Raw genomic sequence first — 22,452 nt, forward strand, 5'->3', positions numbered from 1 at the left:
GTGCCAAAATAAGACAAAATATAAGATAAAAAATGACATATGAAATATGAAAGGCTGTGTGCAACAGAAAAACAGAAAGAAAGAGGAACAGAAAAAAACAGTGCAGTGGGAGGAGTGCAATTAAAACCAAAGTACATTGTCTAAAGTGACCCGTGATAAAATGATAAAGTGACAGAGTTAAGGTTAAGGTGACTGAGTTATGAGGAGTTCATGAGTCTAACAGCAGAGGGGAAGAAACTGTTCTTATGGCGGGAGGTTCTGGTCCAGAAGGACCGTAGTCTCCTGCCCGAGGGGAGTGGTTTGAATAGACTGTGTGCAGGGTGAGAAGGGTCGGCTGTGATCCGACCTGCTCTGCCCAGAGTCCTGGAGACGTGCAGATCGTGGAGAGATGGAAGGCTACAGCCGATCACCTTCTCAGCAGAGGCCACAATGCGCTGCAGTCTGTGTTTGTCCCTGGCTGTGGCCCCGGCGTACCACACCGTGATGGAGGAGCAGAGGATGGACTCGATGATGGCCGTATAGAACTGCACCATCAGCTGGACAGGCAGCTTGGCCTTCTTCATGTATGTTACTGCTGCAAATAAGTATTTGAACACCTGTGAAAATCAATATTAATATTTGGTACAGTAGCCTTTGTTTGCAATTACAGAGGTCAAACATTTCCTGTAGTTTTTCACCAGGTTTGCACACACTGCAGCAGGGATTTTGGCCCATTCCTCCACACAGATCTTCTCTATATCAGCCAGGTTACTGGGCCGTCACTGAGAAACACAGAGTTTGAGCTCCCTCCAAAGATTTTCTATTAGATTTAGGTCTGGAGACTGGCTAGGCCACTCCAGAACCTTGATATGCTTCTTACGGAACCACTCCTTGGTTATCCTGGCTGTGTGCTTCGGGTCATTGTCATGTTGGACGACCCATCCACGACCCATCTTCAATGTTCTAACTGAGGGAAGGAGGTTGTTTGCCAAAATCTCACAATACATGGGCCCGGTCATCCTCTCCTTAATACAGTGCAGTCGTCCTGTCCCATGTACAGAAAAACACCCCCAAAGCATGATGCTTCCACCCCCATGCTTCACAGTAGGGACGGTGTTTTTGAAATGGTACTCAGCATTCTTCTTCCTCCAAACACGGCGAGTGGAATTAAGACCAAAAAGTTCTATTTTGGTCTCATCTGACCACATAACTTTCTCCCATGACTCCTCTGGATCATCCAAATGGTCATGGGCAAACTTAAGACAGCCTGGACGTGTGCTGATTTACGCAGGGGAACCTTCCGTGCCATGCATAATTTTAACCCATGACGTCTTAGTGTATTACCCACAGTAACCTTGGAAACAGTGGTGCCAGCTCTCTTCAGGTCATTGACCAGCTCCTCCCGTGCAGTTCTGGGCTGATTCCTCACCTTTCTTAGGATCACTGATACGCCACGAGGTTGGATCTTGCATGGAGCCCCAGTCCGAGGGAGATTGACAGTCATGTTTATCTTCTTCCATTTTCTAATAATTGCTCCAACAGTTGATCTTTTTTCACCAAGCTGCTTGGCAATAGCCCCATAGCCCTTTCCAGCCTTGTGGAGGTCTACAATTTTGTCTCTGGTGTCTTTGGACAGCTCTCTGGTCTTAGCCATGTTAGTAGTTGGAGTCTTACTGATTGTGTGGGGTGGACAAGTGTCTTTATGCAGCTAACGACCTCAAATAGGTGCTTCTAATTTGGAATAATAAGTGGAGTGGAGGTGGACTTTTAGAGGCGGACTAACAGGTCTTTGAGGGCCAGAATTTCTGCTGATTGGCAGGTGTTGAAATACTTATTTGCAGCAGTAACATACAAATAAATTATTAAAAAATCATACATTGTGATTTCCGGATTTTTTTTTATTTTTTATTTTAGATTATGTCTCTCACAGTGGACATGCACCTAAAATGAAAATTTCAGACCCCTCCATGATTTCTAAGTGGGAGAACTTACAAAATCACAGGATGTTCAAATACTTATTTTCCTCACTGTAACATGTATGATTTTTAGGGTTTACAAACGTTTTTTACTTTACTCACCTTACCAGCAAAAAAAAATTTTAGCGGACTGAAAGTTAGCGAAACTAAATTTAGCAGAAGCTAATTGGTCCGCTGATGGTTTTCAAAGTTAGCTGAAAAGCTAATCCGCTAATGAAAAAGTTAGCTTTGCTAATTAGCAGTTTAGGTAGCCGACGTGTCAATCCGTCCGCACGTCTTTCATTACAAAATCTCCTTTAACAGTGGAATGTCCGGATAAACTGCTGATCCCGAGCTCTTCTGAAACTTCTCTGTTCTCTCACGACGTCCTGGGTCAACAGAGGCTTAAATTTGGAGGTTTTTAGCTCAAAACAGGCTGACAATGGCGCCTCAGAGCGCAGCGCAACGTCCCACTCTGTGGGAAGTCCTTAAAGCGACAGTAACACTCCATAATCTCTCATCAGCCGTTAAAATTTTCACCGAAACCCAGCTGAATTTCTCGAATGGTGTCCACTTCGATCTTCCTCACAGGTTCTGAAAAAATTTTGATAAAGCAAAGCGCCAGTCTCTCTGCAAGTTGTTAGACAAAGGAATTCTGACGAGGGGGGTGGACCAGTGCTCACTCAAAGCCTGCCCACAGGCGAATGACGTAACCGACAGGCGTGAAAAAACTCACGCATGCGCACGAGGGTTCAAGGTTGGCTGATGTAATCGCACGTGATTCAACTCCATGTAGTTTTTGAAAACAATTAAAAGGTACATTATTTTTCTCGCAGACCTCGTATATTTTTTTTCCTCTTCATGACATATTTTTGGAGAGATGTGACTAATACTCTGGTGTGATGTACTACAGTACAGTCCAGAAAATAAGCTATTTAAACTTGTCTACTTCCACCATCTCTACTCTTTGTAACCTCACTATTTTAATGTGCTCTCTCTCTCTCATTCACCCACATGTTCTCCAAGATTCTTGCATTTAGTGATTTTCACTCCCCTTCTCTCCAGAGCGTATCACCACCTCTCTAGGATCGTCTCAACCTGCTGTCGACTCTCAAATCACAATGTCATCTGCACACATCATAGTCCATGGAGACTCTTGTCTGATCTTGTCCGTCAACCTGTCCATCACCACTGAAAACAAGAAAGGGCTCAGAGCTAATACTTGATGTAATCCCACCTCCATGTTGAATGCATCTGTCAGTCCTACTGTGTATCTCACCTCTGTCATACTGTCCTTATACACATCCTGCACCACCCTCACATACTTCGCTGCCACTGTAGACTACTCTCATGTAATAATATAGCTCTTCTCTTTGCACGCTATCAGATTTTTTTAATTCCACAAACATTAAATGCGACTCCTTCTGACCTCAAAACAGCCCTTGCAAATATTGCCTATATGTAGTCATTAAACTGAAATTTGGCCTTGGCCTGTGACTTTGACTTTTAACTGATTTTTCTGAAAACTAAATTAATTTGTCCAAGCCTGACCCTCCATCTTTCCACAAAGTTCAGTCCAAATTGCATCAGATCACTGAATTACTTATTTCTCACACAGGGCTGAAAACAATATCCCTGCATTAGCTGCTGCACACAGGATTAACAAACACACAAATGACAACAGATCAACAAGCTCCACACAGTGTTGCTGTAAGAGAGAAATCAGATTCTCACCCTGTGACGCAGGGTTACGTAAAGAGTCCTGCCAGCTTCCTTTCTTTGGAGAGAGACTGCTGTTGTTATTCAGTGAATCCTAATGACAACACAATAGGGGCAGAGGGAATATTTCACTTGTTTCATTACAAGTATTGACATGTATAAAAGTGAAACAATATATTATTATTTTAATTATTGTGTTTTTGGTTATCTTACCTGAGACACAGCACTGGTGAGGTTCAATGAGGTGGGTCTGCTTTTGAGGGTGCCCAGAATAGGGGAGGGTGGGGGAGAGGCCGAGGGGGATGGAGGGTCATCAGGGTCAATCTCTTCATCTTCTTCCTCGTCCTCCTCCTCATCATCCTCATCTTCATCATCAATCATCTCAAACTCCTGAAAATCATCCTGGAAGGAGCAGACTGGGTGGTGCATGTCATTCTTCTCAAGAATGAGGGAGTCCTGAAGGAGGGAATAACAGGAAGCACAATTAAATATACTGAAGAATATTTACAAGTTACAATACAATACAATACAAGTTAAGCACGGTTTGTTCTACCAACACAGGAGAATGTTCAGATGAAATTCCCTGCTTGCCATCTGCTGTCAAAGAAGTAAAGATGCTGTAGGTGCTGTAAAGGTGCTGTAGCAGGTATTTTAAAGATTAATACAGCAGCCAATAACAATTTTCTGTGTAATGATGTAATGCTGTTCTTCAGAGAGCAGCACTAATGATGTAATCCGAGATTTAATGTTTTGTGTTGTCATTGCTGCACCAAGTGTGTGTGCATATTAGATGTCCATATGTCCTGTGCATACATGTTAAAACTAGAACCAACAAATGTCTGCCTTTTCCCAGATGGAGAGCCCACAGAACTGCAAAAACATGAGCATTCATCACAGAGTGGAACAATGAAAGCTTTGCAGAGAAAAAAAAGATCTGGGTTTATGTCTCCCATGTACCTCTTCTTACCATACGGTACCGTACTGTTTGTATTTCCAAACGACTGGTCTAAATGAGGTCCAACACATGTAGTGACATATCTCCATTCCTTGACTTGTCTTCAGAAAACTAGCTGGAAAAAGTGCGACACCAACAGATGCTCCCAGACTTGTCGACGGCTAAAACATGACTTGCTAGTCAGATGGATTTAATTTTTTTTTGTTTTGTTTTGTTGTTTTTTTTGTTTTTTGCAGCATCTTTTCATTTTTACCCAAGGCCAAAAAATGGCCATTGGGTATTGCGAAGGCTTTGCATCCATCCATCCATCCATCTGTCATCTGTCTGTGCTTGGCATAAGTCCAGTCCTATTACTGTCAGGGTCTTCAGATTCACAGGGTGCATTTTTTGGACACAGACCTTGGACAACTTGAGAGATGGATGACCTTGACCTATTTTAAGAGGTCAAAAGGTCACATTCTGTTTCCTATTGTTATGCTCATGGCTGACAACATGAATCATGCAAATCTGCTTTTTTTTTGTGGGGGGGGGGGGGGGATCGTGGGGGACACACACACTGTGATAGCCAATCAGAGTAGAAAGGCACCGTGACGTCACTGGCTGGTCTCTCTCTGGTTGCTAATCCAACATGGTGGAATCTGCTCCACTCTGAAACCGGTGCGTTTGTGTGTAAATCTAACATGTTTCTCATATATTATGTAACATCTCATGAGAAACATTCATTCATTCATTCATCTTCTACCGCTTAGTCCAAATAAGGGTCGCGGGGGGCTGGAGCCTATCCCAGCAGTCATAGGGCGAGAGGCAGGGTACACCCAGGACAGGACGCCAGTCTGTCGCAGGGCCACAAACAAACACAGACACACCCACCTAAGGACAATTTTAAAGATTACAATCCACCTAACCCGCATGTCTTTGGATGTGGGAGTAAACCGGAGCACCCGGAGGAAACCCACGCAAACACGGGGAGAACATGCAAACTCCACACAGAAAGGCCATGGGAATTGAACCCACGACCTTCTCGCTGTGAGGCAACAGTGCTAACCACTAAGCCACCATGCTGCCCTCATGAGAAACAAACACTTCTAAAACTGGAAAGTCTGTTTTTGTAACCTGATAATACCTCTGGAGTGATTTACAAGATATCTCGCGGACGTCAGCGTGCACGTGCATCACACACAGTCAAAGGTAACTTCCGGCCTTTTCAAAAGCTAATGTATATGCACACACACACCATCCCGCAGATGCCGTTAAAAGGTACATGCTTATATGACCGAGGGTATTTTAGTATTGAGATATTCCATAATCCTCTGTGCGCCACAGTTGCTGCAGCTGATGAAAAGAAATAAAAATATACATTTTGGTTGTATAATGTTCATTTACAATTGTCATCATGTGTTTTCTCTCTGTGCTGTTTAAACCGCAGAAACTCTCTGGTGTGCAAAGGATTATGGGTTAGGGTCTGAGCGTCTGGGCACCAGTAGATGTCAGTGTTCTATGCATTTTGACCCTGGCTATATCAGACGGTTGTCTAATCACAGCTTGACTTTGGCTTTTGCAAATGGCTTTTTTTTTTTTTTTAACATATGGAAAAATGGCATATTTTACAGAATCACATTTATATGTAAACTAACACACACGTCACATTAATTTGTTTGTTTTTACATAGAATGAATGAGTTAACCAATCACTGTTAGCGGAGGCTCATTTTACCCATAATCCCTTTGGCATCTGTGTGTTTGTTACAAAACTTCAAAATTAGTGCATTATTTAAAATTAAAAGATATGTGTTATATTTTAACATTGTACAAATGACATAACTGTCATTAATGTAGTTATTCTATCCAGAATAAGTTGATTTATAATAATTACGTGTGTGTGTGTGTGTGTGTGTGTGTGTGTGTGTGTGTGTGTGTGTGTGTGTGTGTGTGTGTGTGTGTGTGTGTGTGTGTGTGTGTGTGTGTGTGTGTGTGTGTGTGTGTGTGTGTGTGTGAGACAGACAGACAACCTGGTAGTCAGGCTCCTTTTGCTATGGTAGGGTAAAATATGTAGTAAACAGGAGCTTCCAGCAGGGGGCACAAAGACAAACATGGTGATTCATTGGGTCTGTGATCATGGTGTTAAAACTCAATTTCGAAAGTTATCAGTTAGTTGTAGTTTCGGATAATTTGGGGGGGTATCGGTTTAGCTTTATAAAAGATAACTTTTCAGTTAGCTGATTAACTGTTATCAAAGCTACATATAAGGCCCTCGCATCTACAGTAAGGTAGTGCAGTATTGTGTCATTTCATGAGCATAACCTTTACTCGCTTCAGTATGTCATACATGGTACAATAAAAATAGGCAAGAATAACTTGCCTGAAATATTATTTTCTCCACTTTAAAGTTGACAATGCAAACACAAGGATCATTGTATGCATTTTGCACTTTGAACAGTGCAGCAGTTTTGCTGCCTCTTGCTACACTCTTTTAATAGAGGAATCAAATCCTCTCAACCATCCACCTCATGCAATACTGCTGATGCCTGCAGCATTTATCACTAGCAACAGAAATCAACAATCTGCTCTCCACAGTACACACACAGATAGCTTCTAATTTCCTTCGAAAACTGATGAAGCCCTTGAAGATTATCACCACGGGTCATATTTTTTTCAATATACACGTTATTGATTCCCGTTTCATGTCTACTATGAAGACTCAATACAACTGATGCATTAAAATCACTGGCACCATGGGATGTACAACTGTTTGTACTTGTGTAAAATTCCAGAGATCATCCATCAGAATGCCGTGGGGATGCCTGAGAGAAAAATCAAGAGACATCCTTTTGCAAAACAACTTAATAGATCATCAGATAAGCCTAAAGAAAAAGGCATGAGTCAAAATTAAAGTTGTGTTTTGGAGACAGATGATCCCTTTTTTTTTCCAGTTCCAAGGGCAAGGACATGACTGTCCCTCCTCAGTGCCTAAGCAGGCTTTAAATCTCAGAAACACATCTAGTACTTTTAATCAAACTTAAATCAACATTTATTTGTCTGTGTGTTTGTTCCCCTTCTTCTGCCAGGTCATTTGACCAATTTCCACCAAACTTGCCATGTGGATGAAAGTCAACTCCAGAATAACCCTTAAAGAGATTTGTCAAAGGTCAAGGTCATTGGATTCAAAGGTCAGTTTTCACATTCCGATGTCAACCAAACTTGGCACATGGTGGTGGGTGCCAGAATTTCCCAGGTTAGATCAAATTTACCACTGGGACCATGGGGTCCTTGGGATCAAAAGTAAAAAGTTCAGGTTTTCAGGCCAATTTGTACCAAACTTTCTACATATTTGTTGGTAGGTTCTGTAATTTCCTTGCCAAGATCAAATTTAACAAAGGTCATTCATTTGTGTCAAGGTTATTGACAAATGTGGCACATATATGGAAGTGGATTCTGGAATTGCCAAAGTCAGTCATTTGGTCAGGTAATGTAAGCTTATTGGCCTGCTCCTCCCAGGCCCTTTTGCTGATTTTGACCAAACTTGGTATGCCAATGAAGGTTGACCCTGGTTGCTGAAGCCCTTACTATCTTCACACCCATGGATCCTAATAAGTCCTTTCAGCTGCTCCCTTGTTTTCAGTTGGGGTTGCCACAATAGATCTGCGGTGCATCTACGTGCTCGTTTTATGCCCATCCTTACACAACATGGAGAATGGCCAAAGGAAGGTTTGAACCAGGAATCTTCCGCACTGGAAACAAGCATTCTTAACCACTTGGCCACTAACCCTGTACATGCCCATGGATCGTATTACTAATTTTAAATTCAGGGAGGTGAAGTTGAATGAAAGCAAAACCACTGGCATAGTCCCACATCTAACATAGCATCTGACATCTAACTCTAACTCTTAGTGATGTCATCAATGCATTGTGTTCTCTGAAGAGCACTGCCAGTTATGCATTGAATTCTTCTCTGTAGCACTGTCTCACCACTTAAGTGGAACTGATCATGGTCCTGTAACAATGAAGCAAAGATAAAAGCAGGGCTTTTTATGTCTAATTGATAAGTGATGGAGATGCTGCACATCTTCATTATAGTGAGATGCCAGCTACACTGTACAGCTTTTGGAAAATGTAGAACCCACTTGTGAAGATGCCTGTTGTATTCTGTACTACTACAGCATACCACACATGTGCTCCCTCTCATTCACCCACTTCAATGTCAAATTATTCAAAATTGTATCACCTGTCAATAACCATTAGGCTTAGGTTGACAAGTAGATGGTGACCTAAATTACACGTTCCCAGTTGGTTCAGCGAATGATGACATCAATTCAAGTCTTTTTTATTTGTCTCTGTGTGTGTAGGCCAGTGTAACTAGTTCTCAGCTGGCAGCATGTCCAGCACAGGTGCAAACCAATAATAAATAAATTAGCAAGTGTTTAATTGAAGAGAGTGTATTTGTCCAATCAAATATTTTCTTACAGCTTTACAGCAATTAAAATATCTGTTTTTGGAACAGTTTTCACTGGGGTAAAATTTTATGAAATTAGGTAACGTGGCAAGGCTGGCTAATACGACACCAGCCACCCTTTTTATTTATTTCTTTTTTAAACTTTTTACAGATCAACACTAGTTCCTTTCTCACTCGTAAACCCGTGGCAAAGATATGAAAGAAATGTGACATCAAGTAATGATATTCCAAACTGACTGAGTCAGGTATTTATAGTTCGGTATACAAATTACCTTCTGACTTCTACATGACAGAGTGTAAATCAAGTCCCTGTGGTTGGCTTTGTTGATGCCCAATAGAATACTTATGCATTTAAAACCTAAACCTGATTTCTTTGATGATGAAATATGCAACAACGTTGATTAGGCCCCATTTATCAAGACCACGCTGTGAGTAATTGCCTCCATCTATTAATGTGTCTCCTAATTCAAAATGTTAAATCCTTGAGGAGCACCACAGCTGAGACAGCATCACTCATTTACTGAATTATGGATGTGCTTGTGGTGTTCAATAAGGGCTCTGGAGAGACAGAATGTGAAGAATAAGGTGACATATCAGGCATCTTAGTGTGTTCATGTGACAGATTTAGAAACAGCACAACAACATGTACTTTTCATTCACATATATTTTCTAGGACAGGTCTAGAAGTATACACTGGTGCTCACTTTACCAGCAAAAAAAAAAAATGTTATCGGACTGAAAATTATCGGAACTAAATTTATCGGAAGATAATTGGTCCGATGATGGCTTTAAAACTTATCTGAAAAGCTAATCCGATAGCAAAAACATTAGCTTCGATAATTATCTGCTATCGGATTAGCTGAACTGTGCCCACCACCACTGCTGACAGTTCCTCAAAATGCAAGTAGTACTCCCCATCTTCTCCTGAAGCAACTGTTCATTTGACAAAAAGTCATTCCAGTGATACCCAAAAATCCTGCAAAGAGATCTGGTTCCAAAGATATCTCATCGTCACTGGTTAGAGTCTGGGTATCCCAGCCATTTAACCAGTCACCCTTTCCTTTACAGAAAGGGACATGTCCTTTCTTCCAGCCTTTTAGGATGATACCTCTCTCCCCGATGCAAGCATTCTTTGTCTGCATCTCCACCTAACTGAAAGAGTTCAGCCCTAACACCACAGATCCTAGCAGCTTTATCCCCCCTCAGCTGTTGCACCGCATTTGCATGACTGCACTTCAACTAAGGGGTATGTGCTGTCTGTTTGGCCCCTAATTATTAAGTGGGGGGGGGGGGGGGGGTTGATTCTTAGATACATCGCAATGTGAGCGTGGATGATTCTGAATTGATCCACAAATGTCAAAAATGTATTAGTTAATTGCAGGGGTAGGAACGTGAGTGCTGCCACCGTTAACGAGCACCTTTCGTGTTCCTTCAGTAAAGCTATATTTGTACTTTTATTCGAGTCATTTTTTGAGCCACTAATCTACTTTTTTACTTACAGTAAGTACATTTGCCAGTCTGCTCCAAATCAGACGGAAGCAGTGTATGAATTTGGAAATAAATTCATTGCGGATCATTAAAAATACTTTCCTTTGAAAAGTACCAAGAATTCACATAGTGAGAAAAACAAAATTGTGTATAGGGGGGAAAAGATGTATCATGGATCATTTTATAATCGAATCACAGCCCTCTGAGTCGTTATCAAGTTGAATCACAATGTCTGTAGAGATTCCCACTTCTAGTATTTATGGCAGTTCTCATTATCATGTAAAAATGTGCTGTTTGTTTCCATCATGCCTACATATCCTCAAAACAATAAGAAACTCGCCTTTTTCTCAGCATTTCCTGGCTGCTCCCTGAGAAGGCAGCTAGGTAAACGTGTTGAACATGACCTGATCCAAGACCCGACTTTCTTATCACGTCCTATCACTTATCAAATAGTGAGTTACTGAAACTTGAAATTTTTTGAATTCACAAAAGCAAATTTGGAAACTATTAATGTATTTTTACGCTTCTCTTATAGGATTATCACAATACATCAAAAGCATTCTGAACTCTAATAATATCAAGGCTTTTAAAAGTCTTCATTTTCTACGTTTTTAAGCTATGAAGTCTACAATAGCTACACCAATTTAATGAGAGTTCTCCATCAATTCATGGAGAACTCTGATAAAAAATATCAAAATAAAAATGTAATGAAAAATATAAAATGAAATATCTTTAATTGCCTGTGTTATGTCATCTGGTGATAGAATAAGGTTATTCAGTACATTGTGTGTGTGTGTCTGTTTTTGTGATGCTTATATACAGTGGTGGGCACAGTTCCGCTAATCCTCTAATTATCAAAGATAATGTTTTCATTATCAGATTAGCTTTTCAGATAACTTTGAAAACCATCACCGGACCAATCGTCTTCTGATAAGTTTTGGTCCAATAATTTTTAGACCGCTAACATTTTTGCAGACGTAGTTTTTTGTAGTCGATGCACAGTTCTATCCTCTAGAAACAGAGATAAGCCCGTTCGAGAACAAACCGCTCTATACTCTGCAGGCAAAAGAGAACTGGTCATAGAAAATAAAAAAAAAACTAATTTCTTTTGATCCCATACTGATACGCTAGCAATATCACCCAAGTCATCCAGAGGCATAGAGTTTTAACTTATGGTTAGAATTTTAACCAAACTAATTTCAGACAAGTTATTTAAATTAACATCACGTCTGAGGTTTTAGAAAGTGAAAATATCAGATATATGTTTTAGTTTTAAAGTAATGCACTAATTTTGAAGGTTTTGGTGTGGACATGGTGTGTGCGCAGTGCATTATGGGTAAAAGTTCACAACAGGAGAAATGTATTTGAGACGCTCTGATCAGGCTCCACACGAACAACAGCATTAAACTCTTTGTATACTGTGCCTAAAACTCTTGTGAATATATTCTCTGGGTTTATAGACTTTGTTATTGTGTTTGTTTTATTTAAAAATGCCAGAAGAAGCCCAGATTGCTTTTCCAAAAGCCGAAATTGTGATTCAGGCTGTGTGATATAACCAGCGTCAAAATGCATAGAACACTGCCATCTACTGGCAACCTGTTATATCACAGTGTTTTTGACCGCAGGATTTTAAAATTATCTTTAGGTTTCCAAAACCTGAGAGACCCCACACATGGAGATAAAAACAAATCATAGATCTTAGTTATCTTAGTTAGATCATAGTTATCTGATCATAGACAGGTTTAGTTGTACAGTGTGTGGTGTCAACCACATGGTAAAAACAACATACACAAACAGATTTCACACATGAACATTCCCAGGTCAAACACCTCGCTTTCTGATTGGCTGCATGTCACATTTAGCTCCTCACCTCCTTCTTAACACACCACACACGGCAGGAATATCTGATAAGATTATATTTAGCATCATCACGATTGTCGGGGCGTCCTTAAGCTTGTCGGAAGGGGAAGATCGGGTCCGATATCGGCCTAATTATTTTGCCATGTGAATCAGGGTTGATGTTATGATGCCTCACGGAGCGACTGATTGATCTGTTATAATACCGCACCGAGCCGCTAACCGATCGGATGTTATGACGCCTCACAGAGTGACTGATTGATGCGTTATGACACCACACCGAACATGTTTCCACTATTATTTGATTTCTTTGTGTGACTGACATCATTATTCGAGCATTCAAAAGGCGATTCCTATCGCCACACAATTCCAACCACACACGAGAAAGTTTTTTGACAGTTATTGAAAGAAACCTTGTCTCCCTAACTGGATAGAGTTGTGAAATCATCACGCATGCGCTTAGGCGCTGTCTAGCGGGCTTTTGAAAATTTCTTTTTTTTTTTTTCTTTTTTTTTTTACACAGAATGAATGAATCAACAAATCAGTATGAGCGGAGGCTTAGTTACCCATAATCCCCTCTGGGCATCTGTGTGTTAATGTTCAAATCTTCAGAATTAGTGCATTATTTTAAAATTAACGTGTTATATATCACTTTGTACATTAAGAGTTTACATTAATGTAGTTATTCTATCTGGAATAATTTTATTTTTAAAGGAAAACCATAACTCAAACCTGCTTTCCATTTCAAGACCTCTGCCTCATCGCGGGACCACTGTATCCTATAAAGGTAAATGATGCTTTCCTACAGCAGGGGGCAGAGCGCACAAAGACAGAAGCGCTGGCTCATTGGCTGTTTGGGTTTATGATTGCCGTTGGTTCTATCAGAAGCTTTGGTGGTGTTTAAACTCAAAATCAGCTTCTTACTACCTGAGAGCTTATGGGAAGCAAAATTTAAAGCTATCAGTTATCTGTAGCTTCCGATAAGTTTTTAGGCAGTTTATCGGTTTAGCTTTAAAAAGATAACTTTTCAGTTAGCTGATTATCAGTTATCGAAGCTAACTTTTTGGTTAGCTGTGCCCACCACTGCTTATATGCATCTGTGATTTCCTCTTGTGAAGGTTAAGTATGGAGTTATGACAATTTCAACTTAGAAATAAGTAAGAATTAAGAGGAGTTGAGGATTGGGGTGGAGGATAATCTCATTGTCTAGATTGGCTGTTCTTAAACATCAAAGACTCGCTGTCCGATATGACTCAATCAAATCAATATAAAACTAAAAGCCTCTTTCGCCTTCCACACATTGGAGGAGGGGCGATCGGACAAACTGTCGTCCAGTGAACTGCCACATGCATAATCAAACAAAAAAAAATGCATGTCACACACTGGAGATTCTTTCTGATGTCGACACATGCACACTCAGACAATGCCTGTGTGTGTGTGTGTGTGTGTGTGTGTGTGTGTGTGTGTGTGTGTGTGTGTGTGTGTGTGTGTGTGTGTGTGTGTGTGTGTGTGTGTGTGTGTGTGTGTGTGTGTGTGCGCTCCACAATGTGTCAGCAAGATTATTTCCTCATGAAAACGATGAGGGTTCTTAGTGCACGCACCGGTAAGAGCACACATCCACGTTTGTTATATGACCATAAAAGAAGTCCAGCCCTGAGTACAACGACGGGCTTCATCAGCATCCGTAACATGTTTTGTTGGCAGATTAATGCTGTGCGTCGTCTAGCAGAAATTTACGCTATCAGCTTTATTCACAGAACCAACCTTCCCTGAACCAAATCCCTGCTACTCTAGCCACCTCAGCAGCAAGAGAGAGAGACGGAGTGCAGGAAGGAGAGAATCTGAGCTGTGGCGCATGCTGAGAGAGGAAGTCGTCTCTGCATAGCAGCAAACCGCCCTCTGCTGCAGCCGTGGCTCCTCGCCACAAGCATAAAACATTTACAGAAGGAGTGGGTGTGCTGGTAGTGAGGATTAGAAAGTCAAAGCAGGTCGAGTATGTGGGATGATACGTCTAATGAGCTCGCTGCTTATTTGCATCCTTCACGGCACATTTTAATTGGATGTTGGTTGGAAGTGCTGCATAGATTTGTTTTGCACATGCTGCCAGGAAAGCGTTTATTAATGAACCTGTTTGCATGCATATGGTATGTTTGATGTCTACAGTGGGTCAGATGATCTTTTAGTGCTACACTAAATGGAACTGATAACAACCATATAACAATTTTCATTTGTTAGTTTGTTATTTTAAATAGGTAAAATAATAAAAACATTAAGGAGCAGCTTGGGCTGAAGCCAGTTTTTCCTCATAGTGCATCTTTCTTCTTCCTCTTGCGGTTGTTTGGGGTCGCCACAGCAGATCATCTGTCTCCATCTCACCCTGTCATCTGCATCATCTTCTGTCACATCAAACACCTGCATGTCCTCCCTCAGCACATCCATAAACCTCCTCTTCGGCCTCGCTCTTCTCCTCCTGCCTGGTGGCTCCATCCTCACCATCCTTCTCCCTATATACACCCTGGGTCTCTCCTCTGTACATGTGTAAACCATCTCAATCTTGCCTCTCTGATTTTGTCTACAAGCTGTCCTACCTGCGCTTTCCCTCTGTTATGTTCATTCCTAATCCTGTCCATTTGAGTCACTCCCAAAGAAAATCACAGCATCTTCAGCTCTGCCTGCTGTCTTTTTTTGTTAGCGCCACCACCTCTAAGGTGTACACTGTAGCTGGTCTCACTATGGTCTTACAAACTTTCCATTTCACTCTTGCAGACACCCTTTTGTCACAAATCACTCCCGCCACCTTTCTCCACCCCCTTTACCCTGCCCGCAGTGTGTCATGTGCAAGTATATTGTGTTGCTAATACAATGGATCAGGACTCGATATTGGCAAATATTAAATATTAAATGACTTGGCTCAGGAACAAAGAAGAATTATTGGGACATACCTCATCTTAGATGAGTGGTTTGAACTCATTCAGTTGAACCTATTGCAGGGCATAAGTAATATATTTTGGGAGCAGTAGAAACTGATGGCACTATAGGACTGAATCAGTCAGAAAATGTGAAGATCTGACACTGAAAACAGTTTAAATGATAAGTGGCATCTATCTACCACAACCTTGGCCCATGACCACCAGGCTGTAGCCCCACCCTAGAGCCTCTTTGTACACTATGGGCTGCACGTCTGCAATGGTTTTCCATCTGATACAGTAAAAGTCCTTTTGGAGCAGGGAAAATGTAAAACTGTCTGTCATAAGACATTATATAGGTGAGCATACTGCTGAACATGCAAGAATTAATTAATTACAAATTAATTAACTATTAATTATCCTTAATTGTGTGTATCTGACTGTAATAATGTGGTCTTCAGTGGTGTTTTATTCATATACTGCAAACATAATCATGCCCAAAACAAGCACATGTTCCAGATCACATCATACATGTAGGCCATATACGCAGGCATGGGTACATAAATCTGTTATCGTGATGATGTGTAATCGCATATTCAAGACACAGTGCATACAAGAGTGCAAGTAACTGTCAAGTATTAACGCAAAGAAACATAAGTTGGACAAGACAGATCCTGACCTTCTCATACGGATCAGAGTCATAATTGAGTCCAATTCCACAGTCGTCTGTGATTTCAGAAAGATCTTCATCATCAAACTCCTCCAGACTGATATCATGGGCTGGCCTGCAAATACATCAAGAGAGAGTAGTTAATGTATACCCACACAGCAGTTTCCTTCTTAAAATAAAATCGCTCTTTTGACTTTTTGTGATACTACTCCTACACCTTAACTCATCAAAATAAAAGGGTATACAGTAAGGACAATCTCATTCAAATATATATATTTTTTTGCTCATGTAATATCCTTTAGGTGCCTCAGCCACCTGCAGGATGGATGATGGAAATTTAGGAGCAGGTGTGGTCAGTGTGAGATAGACATTTACTCCTAGAAATATATAAAATCACAGCAGTTATATTTTAAAGCTCAAGCAACATGGTCATACTGCCACACGGCCCAGTAGAAAGGATTATTATTTCCTCCGCCAATGAAATTCTGCAGTAACTTCAATGTTTGTTTGTTTGTTTGTTTGTTTGTGAACAGCCTGTGACCTACAGTTTTTCATATATCCTTATGAAAGTTTTACAGAGGATTGATTGATTGATTGATTGAAAATTGAAATTGATTAAATTTTCAAGGTCATAGGTAAAAAGGTCAAAGTCAAGAAAAATCATGGAAAATTGGAAAAATCCTTATCCTTTAGGGCTCTTTCACACATAATGCGAATATGTACAACTCAGGGCAACACCCGTCGGAGCAGCTTGTATGAGCGAACCACAAAACATCGCGCTGACGGGTAGGCGTGCACGATGCTGATGCGATGGTCCTGCATGCGGGAACACAGTGCCACCAGCTGCACGATGTGGTTACACATCGCACAGCTGCTGTGAAGAAAAAATAAATTAAAAAATTGAAAAATACATGCTGCAGCGCTTTTGTGTACACGGGAATACAGCAGCTTTTTACAACAGCTTTTCACAGCAGCTGCACAATGTGGTTACACATCGCGTAGATGCTGTGGAAAAAAAAAAAAATTACATGCCACCCACGGGAATCAAACCGGCGCCAAAAGCTGTGATTGCCAGTCAGAAACTCTACCATCCTGTGAAAGCTGTGGGAAACTGCCTCATATCAGGAAGGACATGGACATATTAAAAAAAAAAATAATAAAACCACTCACCATATAAAAACACCACATTTATCAAGCGGGCAATACAAATGTGATCCGTCTGTTTCTCTGTAGATGACCAATGGTCACAGACATACAGTCATGAAATGACATGAATGATGAAGCAGTTCACTCTTCTCATGTCATCTACTGGTCCAGTGTGTCCAGCCGGCTGCACGCGTGTTGTGGCCAACACGTGTGTCTTGTGGATGCTGGACCGCATGACTGACACCACATCATGTGGAACAGAGCTCACATGGGTGGTGTGACAGTCAGATTGCCCACTTTGTGTTCTGATCTGATGTCCGTTTAAACCTGGTAGCAGCCTGTCCATGCCCACGCTGTGCGTGCGCTCGTTGCAGCCCGTCGCCACAGCAATATACATTTTTATTTATGTCCACGTAAGGACAGCAAGCAGACACACGTGCGTCACAGCGGACAGTTATTAGTTCATTCTGTCCAAACACAGTACATGTTGTCCAGCTGGGACGTCCAGATCCAACGCTCCCCACAGCTGCTTCTGTCGACAGCCACACCTCCTGTCAGTTCAGCGCACACACCAACGTGTCAGTGTGTGTGTTTGCAAAGCCACACTCGTGGGGCACTTAGACAAATTTCACATCCACCTCGACAGTGATCGTCTGCTGACTGTTTTCGTGTTAATAGTACAAATGGCCACACATTTTCTAAGTGCCAACCGAGCGGTGTTAGATGTTCGTGCGTGTCACCTGGAATTTGGCTGACACCTGCCACGAGAGGGTTCAATGGGCTCTCACAGCGCACACTTTGTCTTTCAGCTGCTGGTGTGCGCAAATAGTTGTAGCAACAGGTGTACGAGGCAGCTGTGATTTTACACGATTCCTGCTTCATGCACACTTTATGCGCAAATGGACCAAATTGCCACTATGTGTGAAGGAGCCCTTAACACTGAACGAATTCTAAAAAATTCATAACTGCCAAAAAAGACTGAATTTCTTTCATATTTGAGAGCACTGTATAGGATGGTATCCTTTATCGGCTGACAAAGTTTGATCCAGATCTGATCCGGATTTCAGATTTTGTGGCCATTTAAATTTAACACTGAAAACACAATTTAATGTATATTTTATATTATATCTTAATCACTCTCATTTGTTACAATGAGGTGCAAACCAGCACTCTCAACGAATGGACTAAGTTTGATCCACATCTGATCCATATTGTGGATTTAGTTGATATTTGATTTTAACATTGAAAAGCCCTATTGACCTCTATTTTGTATTATATTGTTGCTTATGAAAAGCCACTTCAAACAGGACTTTTACCTTGAATTTTTTTTTTTTTTTTTTTTTTTCCTTTCCAAATTTGGAGCAGAGAATGATTCTCTTTAACCAAAACATCAAATCTAGGTTTGCAACCCAGATGTACATTCTGGCAAATTGTAGTTGAACTTTCAGGTTTTCTTTTTAATAAAATCCTCCTCTGTACCACTTCATCATGAAGCTGTATAACTGGGGATACAAAATGCAAAACATACACTATGCACAGTTTCTCCAGTCACAGCCAGAGAAGCCTATAACTTCTTCTGGGTTGTCTGGGAGACTTGGTGGCTTTCCTCACTCTTCTCCTTCTTGCAATCACTCAGTTTTGAGAACTGTCTACTCCATGCAGATTTACCATAGAGTGCCATACTGTTTGTGTTTCTTCATAAATAAACATAAATAAAAATTAATAAACGCTGATTATTTTATTTCTTTGGCGGACGTAATAAGGCTGTGCTTAACTTTTTTGTCAATCAGCTGTGCAAGTACCAACACAGATATCAGCAAGGAAAGCACCTCATGACAAAAACAATAACATGAAAGGTGTAGGTATGATTTTAATTGAGGCTTACATCTTCCAGGTTGCAGTGGTTTCATTGCTTTGACACATAAATCCTGCAGAGCGTCAAACTGCAGGAATTAGTCTCATCTTCTGCTCCCTGACATTGAGATTTCAATTTTTTTTTCAATTTATTTTCATTTATATAGCACCAAATCACAACAAGGCTTCACACAAGTAAGGTCTAAGGTCTTTTTTACCAAAGGTTTATAATTATTTAGAATTTAGAATTACTGAGATGTATCTCAGTAAAGCTAAATCTCTCTGCAGCTGCTCCCTCATTTGCACTCAGGGTCATCAGAGCAGATCCAGGGTAGCTCTGCATGTTGAGTTGCCAGAAGCCCTTCCTGATGCAATTACATAGAGATATGTGGCAAGGGTAGGATTTGAACCAGGAACCTTCCGCACTGAAACCAAGCACACTAACCACTTGGCCACCATTCCTGCTTCAGTAATGCTAAATAATATCAGCAAAACACACACACACACACACACATATCTTCAACCACTTAGTCCAATTGAGGGTCGCGGGGGGCTGGAGCCTATCCCTGCAGTCATAGAGAGCGAGGCAGGGTACACCCAGGACAGGACACCAGTCTGTCACAGGGCCACAAACAGACAAACAAACACAGTCACACACACCTACAGACAATTTAAAGATTCCAATCCACCTAATCTGCATGTCTTTGGATGTGGGAGGAAACCGGAGCACCCGGAGGAAACTCACACAAACATGGGGAGAACATGCAAACTCCACACAGAAAGGCCACAGGCAGGAATTGAACCCATGACCTTCTCGCTGTGAGGCAACAGTGCTAACCACTAAGCCAAACATTAAGCCTCAAAATTAAATGCCAACATTTTGAATTATGTCACTACATTTGCACTCATAAGTGTGTCTGCTCCAGACATAGAGTTGAAAATGAGTTACAAGCAGCTTCTAACCTTCTGTTCATAGCATCAGCACACTACAGTGGGGAAGTGTGTGCACTGAGCCGTACTCTTCCACGTTTTCGTGATTAGGCCCTATGTCATCTTTGGCTCATTAGATTCAGCAGGGTCTCAGCTCTATAGGAGCTGGCTTGCAGCATGAGGAAGGAAATACTGCATTACAGCTTTGCTTAAAAAAGGGACACTTCACATATTACTTGTGGATGTATGCTTGCATCACACATTCATATAGGGTGCAAAGGATCTGCCTCTTAATGACAAAAAATGCAGCTTCTAGGTTTGCTTCAGGGGACAATCTAAAATGCCTTTGTTAACTCATGCAATCAGATTTATGTATGATGCTTTTTCTATTATCAAATGAGAAAAAAAATTTACTGAGCGCAATTAAAGTCTTAAATCAGTGTCCAAATACTAACATTTATGCAGCAGTATGTTTAAAATAATCAAGGACTTGAAAGTTCAAATCAGAACCTAAGAGAGGAAAAGCAATCCAGTGTAAACATTATTAAAAGTTCTGATAAGATGGACAGCACAAAATGTGATTAAACTGTTGGTGCTGGCATTGAATTTGCTCCTGATACTGAAGTGTAATCGCAAATTTTCCGGTTGTGGAAAATTAAAGCAGTGCACAAATTGTAGAGGGTGACCTTGATGCTATTATGTCATGTTATTTAATGCTGTGTCCTCACAGTTTCCAACAGCACACAGTCAGATTTGGGGAAAACAATCAAAATTCATGAAGAAGCCTTAAACCCATTCATCGCTACTCAAAATCCACTATTTTTTAACACTCACATATATTGATATTAATATTAAGAAGAAACATACAATTCAAATATCCTGACTAAATTGTTTTGTAGGTCTATAAATGTGATGCATTGATTTAAAGTGGAGCTAAATGTGTTGATGTGCGAGATCATTATACAAGATACCTGTCCTGAAGTTAACAATAAATTATTTCTTTCCATACACCTAAGAGAAGAAGACCAATCACTGCATGATAATCCAAAGTCTAAAGGCCCGGTCCCACTGGCATTTAGGAAGATTTGCGTATGAATTGTGCACAAACTTGGTTTATATTTGCTAAACATCCGCAATATCCATGAAACATGCATGTATGAGTTGCCGACATCCGCACACGTCCCCAATTATCCGCAGAGACACGTTTTTCTGTTGCCAGGATTTTTGAGCTGCATAAAATTTTGGTTGCGGATGACATCCGCCTTACATATGCAATACATACTCAATACATACTCAATCTATGTGCTGTATATCCGCCATTATCCGCTGATATCCGCAACTGACGGGGTATTGCGGCTTGGCAGCAGACTGGGACAGTGTGTAAAATGGATATATAGCATGCCTATCACGTCCACGTCATGAACTAAAATAAGTTGTAGCGAATGCATACAGATTGGCCACGAATAAAGCATTTGTATTACGTCTGCTTTGCATCTGATTTGGGAGCATTTGCGACAGCATAACAAACACTTAACGTAAACCCAAAGTACTATATAAATGTGGCAGAAATCGACATACTTGCCAGTTGTTGCCAGTCCAGCTGTGGAGACGTACAGATGTAGTTATGGATCCCCAAAGACATAGTGTGATAGTTGCTGCCATCCAACAACATACCAATCAACTTGTCCAAGTCCAGCAATTGCTCCAGAGGCTGTGGTGTTGGTGTGAATAGTGATGCCAAAAGGCCCGAGTGCGCCTTTTTTATGACCGCAATGCAGATGCCACGCATGCGCAATACAACCGCTATTTCCGTAACACGTGTGCAATGCATTCTCAATACATCCGTAATACTTCCGTGATAATCGCAATGCATCTGATCCGTTTCCTCAGTACATGTGTTATACATCCGTGACTGTTTGTCATATATTCACTATACATTATTAATATATCCGTAATTCATACTGAGACATTTATCATTCTTGGCCAATTTTGTTGCGGACGACAACGAACGCCTGAAATTTGTATACTCAATTCATGCGCAATTAATCCTCTCCCCAGTGGGACTGGGCCTTAAAGGAAAAAATGTAATCCCAAAGTTGGAAGTTGTCTGGAAAATTAAAAAAAAAAAACTGATACATTTATCAATAACAAAAACAAAATACTTGTCATTTGTAGCCCTCATGTTGTCCTAAGGTTGACAAAATGGTCAAAGATCAAGGGTACAATAGCCTGATTTTGCTTTGTCATTACAAAATATCCAGGTTTGGATTCAAAGCCAGAGAAGGCTGATTTTGGTCTGCTCATGCAGAAAGGCCACGTTTGGGATCAAATTCACGGTAACCTGATTTTGGTTGGTTCATGCAAAACAATCAACTATGGGATCAAGGTCACAGTAGCCTGATCTGTGGCGACCCCGAGTCAAAGGGACTTTCTACAGCAAAATATCCAAATTTGTGATCAAGGTCACAGTAACCTGATTATGGTTGGCTATTGTGGAAAGTCAAAGTTTAGGACCTGTATTTCATTATATTAATAATATTGGCC

The 22,452-nt window shown here is 40.9% G+C and overlaps 1 protein-coding gene across 2 annotated transcripts in view; it reads right to left on the minus strand.

Annotated features, from left to right (window-relative positions):
• Positions 1–22,452, minus strand: part of mapk8ip2 (mitogen-activated protein kinase 8 interacting protein 2) — a 97,056-nt gene that overhangs the window by 30,791 nt on the left and 43,813 nt on the right. For both annotated transcript variants that reach the window (XM_034176670.1, XM_034176669.1), the window contains exons 2-4: positions 15,988–16,093; positions 3,867–4,109; positions 3,669–3,747 (exon numbers count right to left, since the gene is read on the minus strand). In XM_034176670.1, the coding sequence (XP_034032561.1) occupies positions 3,669–3,747; positions 3,867–4,109; positions 15,988–16,093 (428 nt within the window). The remainder of the gene's footprint in view (positions 1–3,668; positions 3,748–3,866; positions 4,110–15,987; positions 16,094–22,452) is intronic.

Source organism: Thalassophryne amazonica, chromosome 8 (genome assembly GCF_902500255.1).
Source record: "Thalassophryne amazonica chromosome 8, fThaAma1.1, whole genome shotgun sequence".
NCBI classification, from domain to species: Eukaryota; Metazoa; Chordata; class Actinopteri; order Batrachoidiformes; family Batrachoididae; genus Thalassophryne; species Thalassophryne amazonica.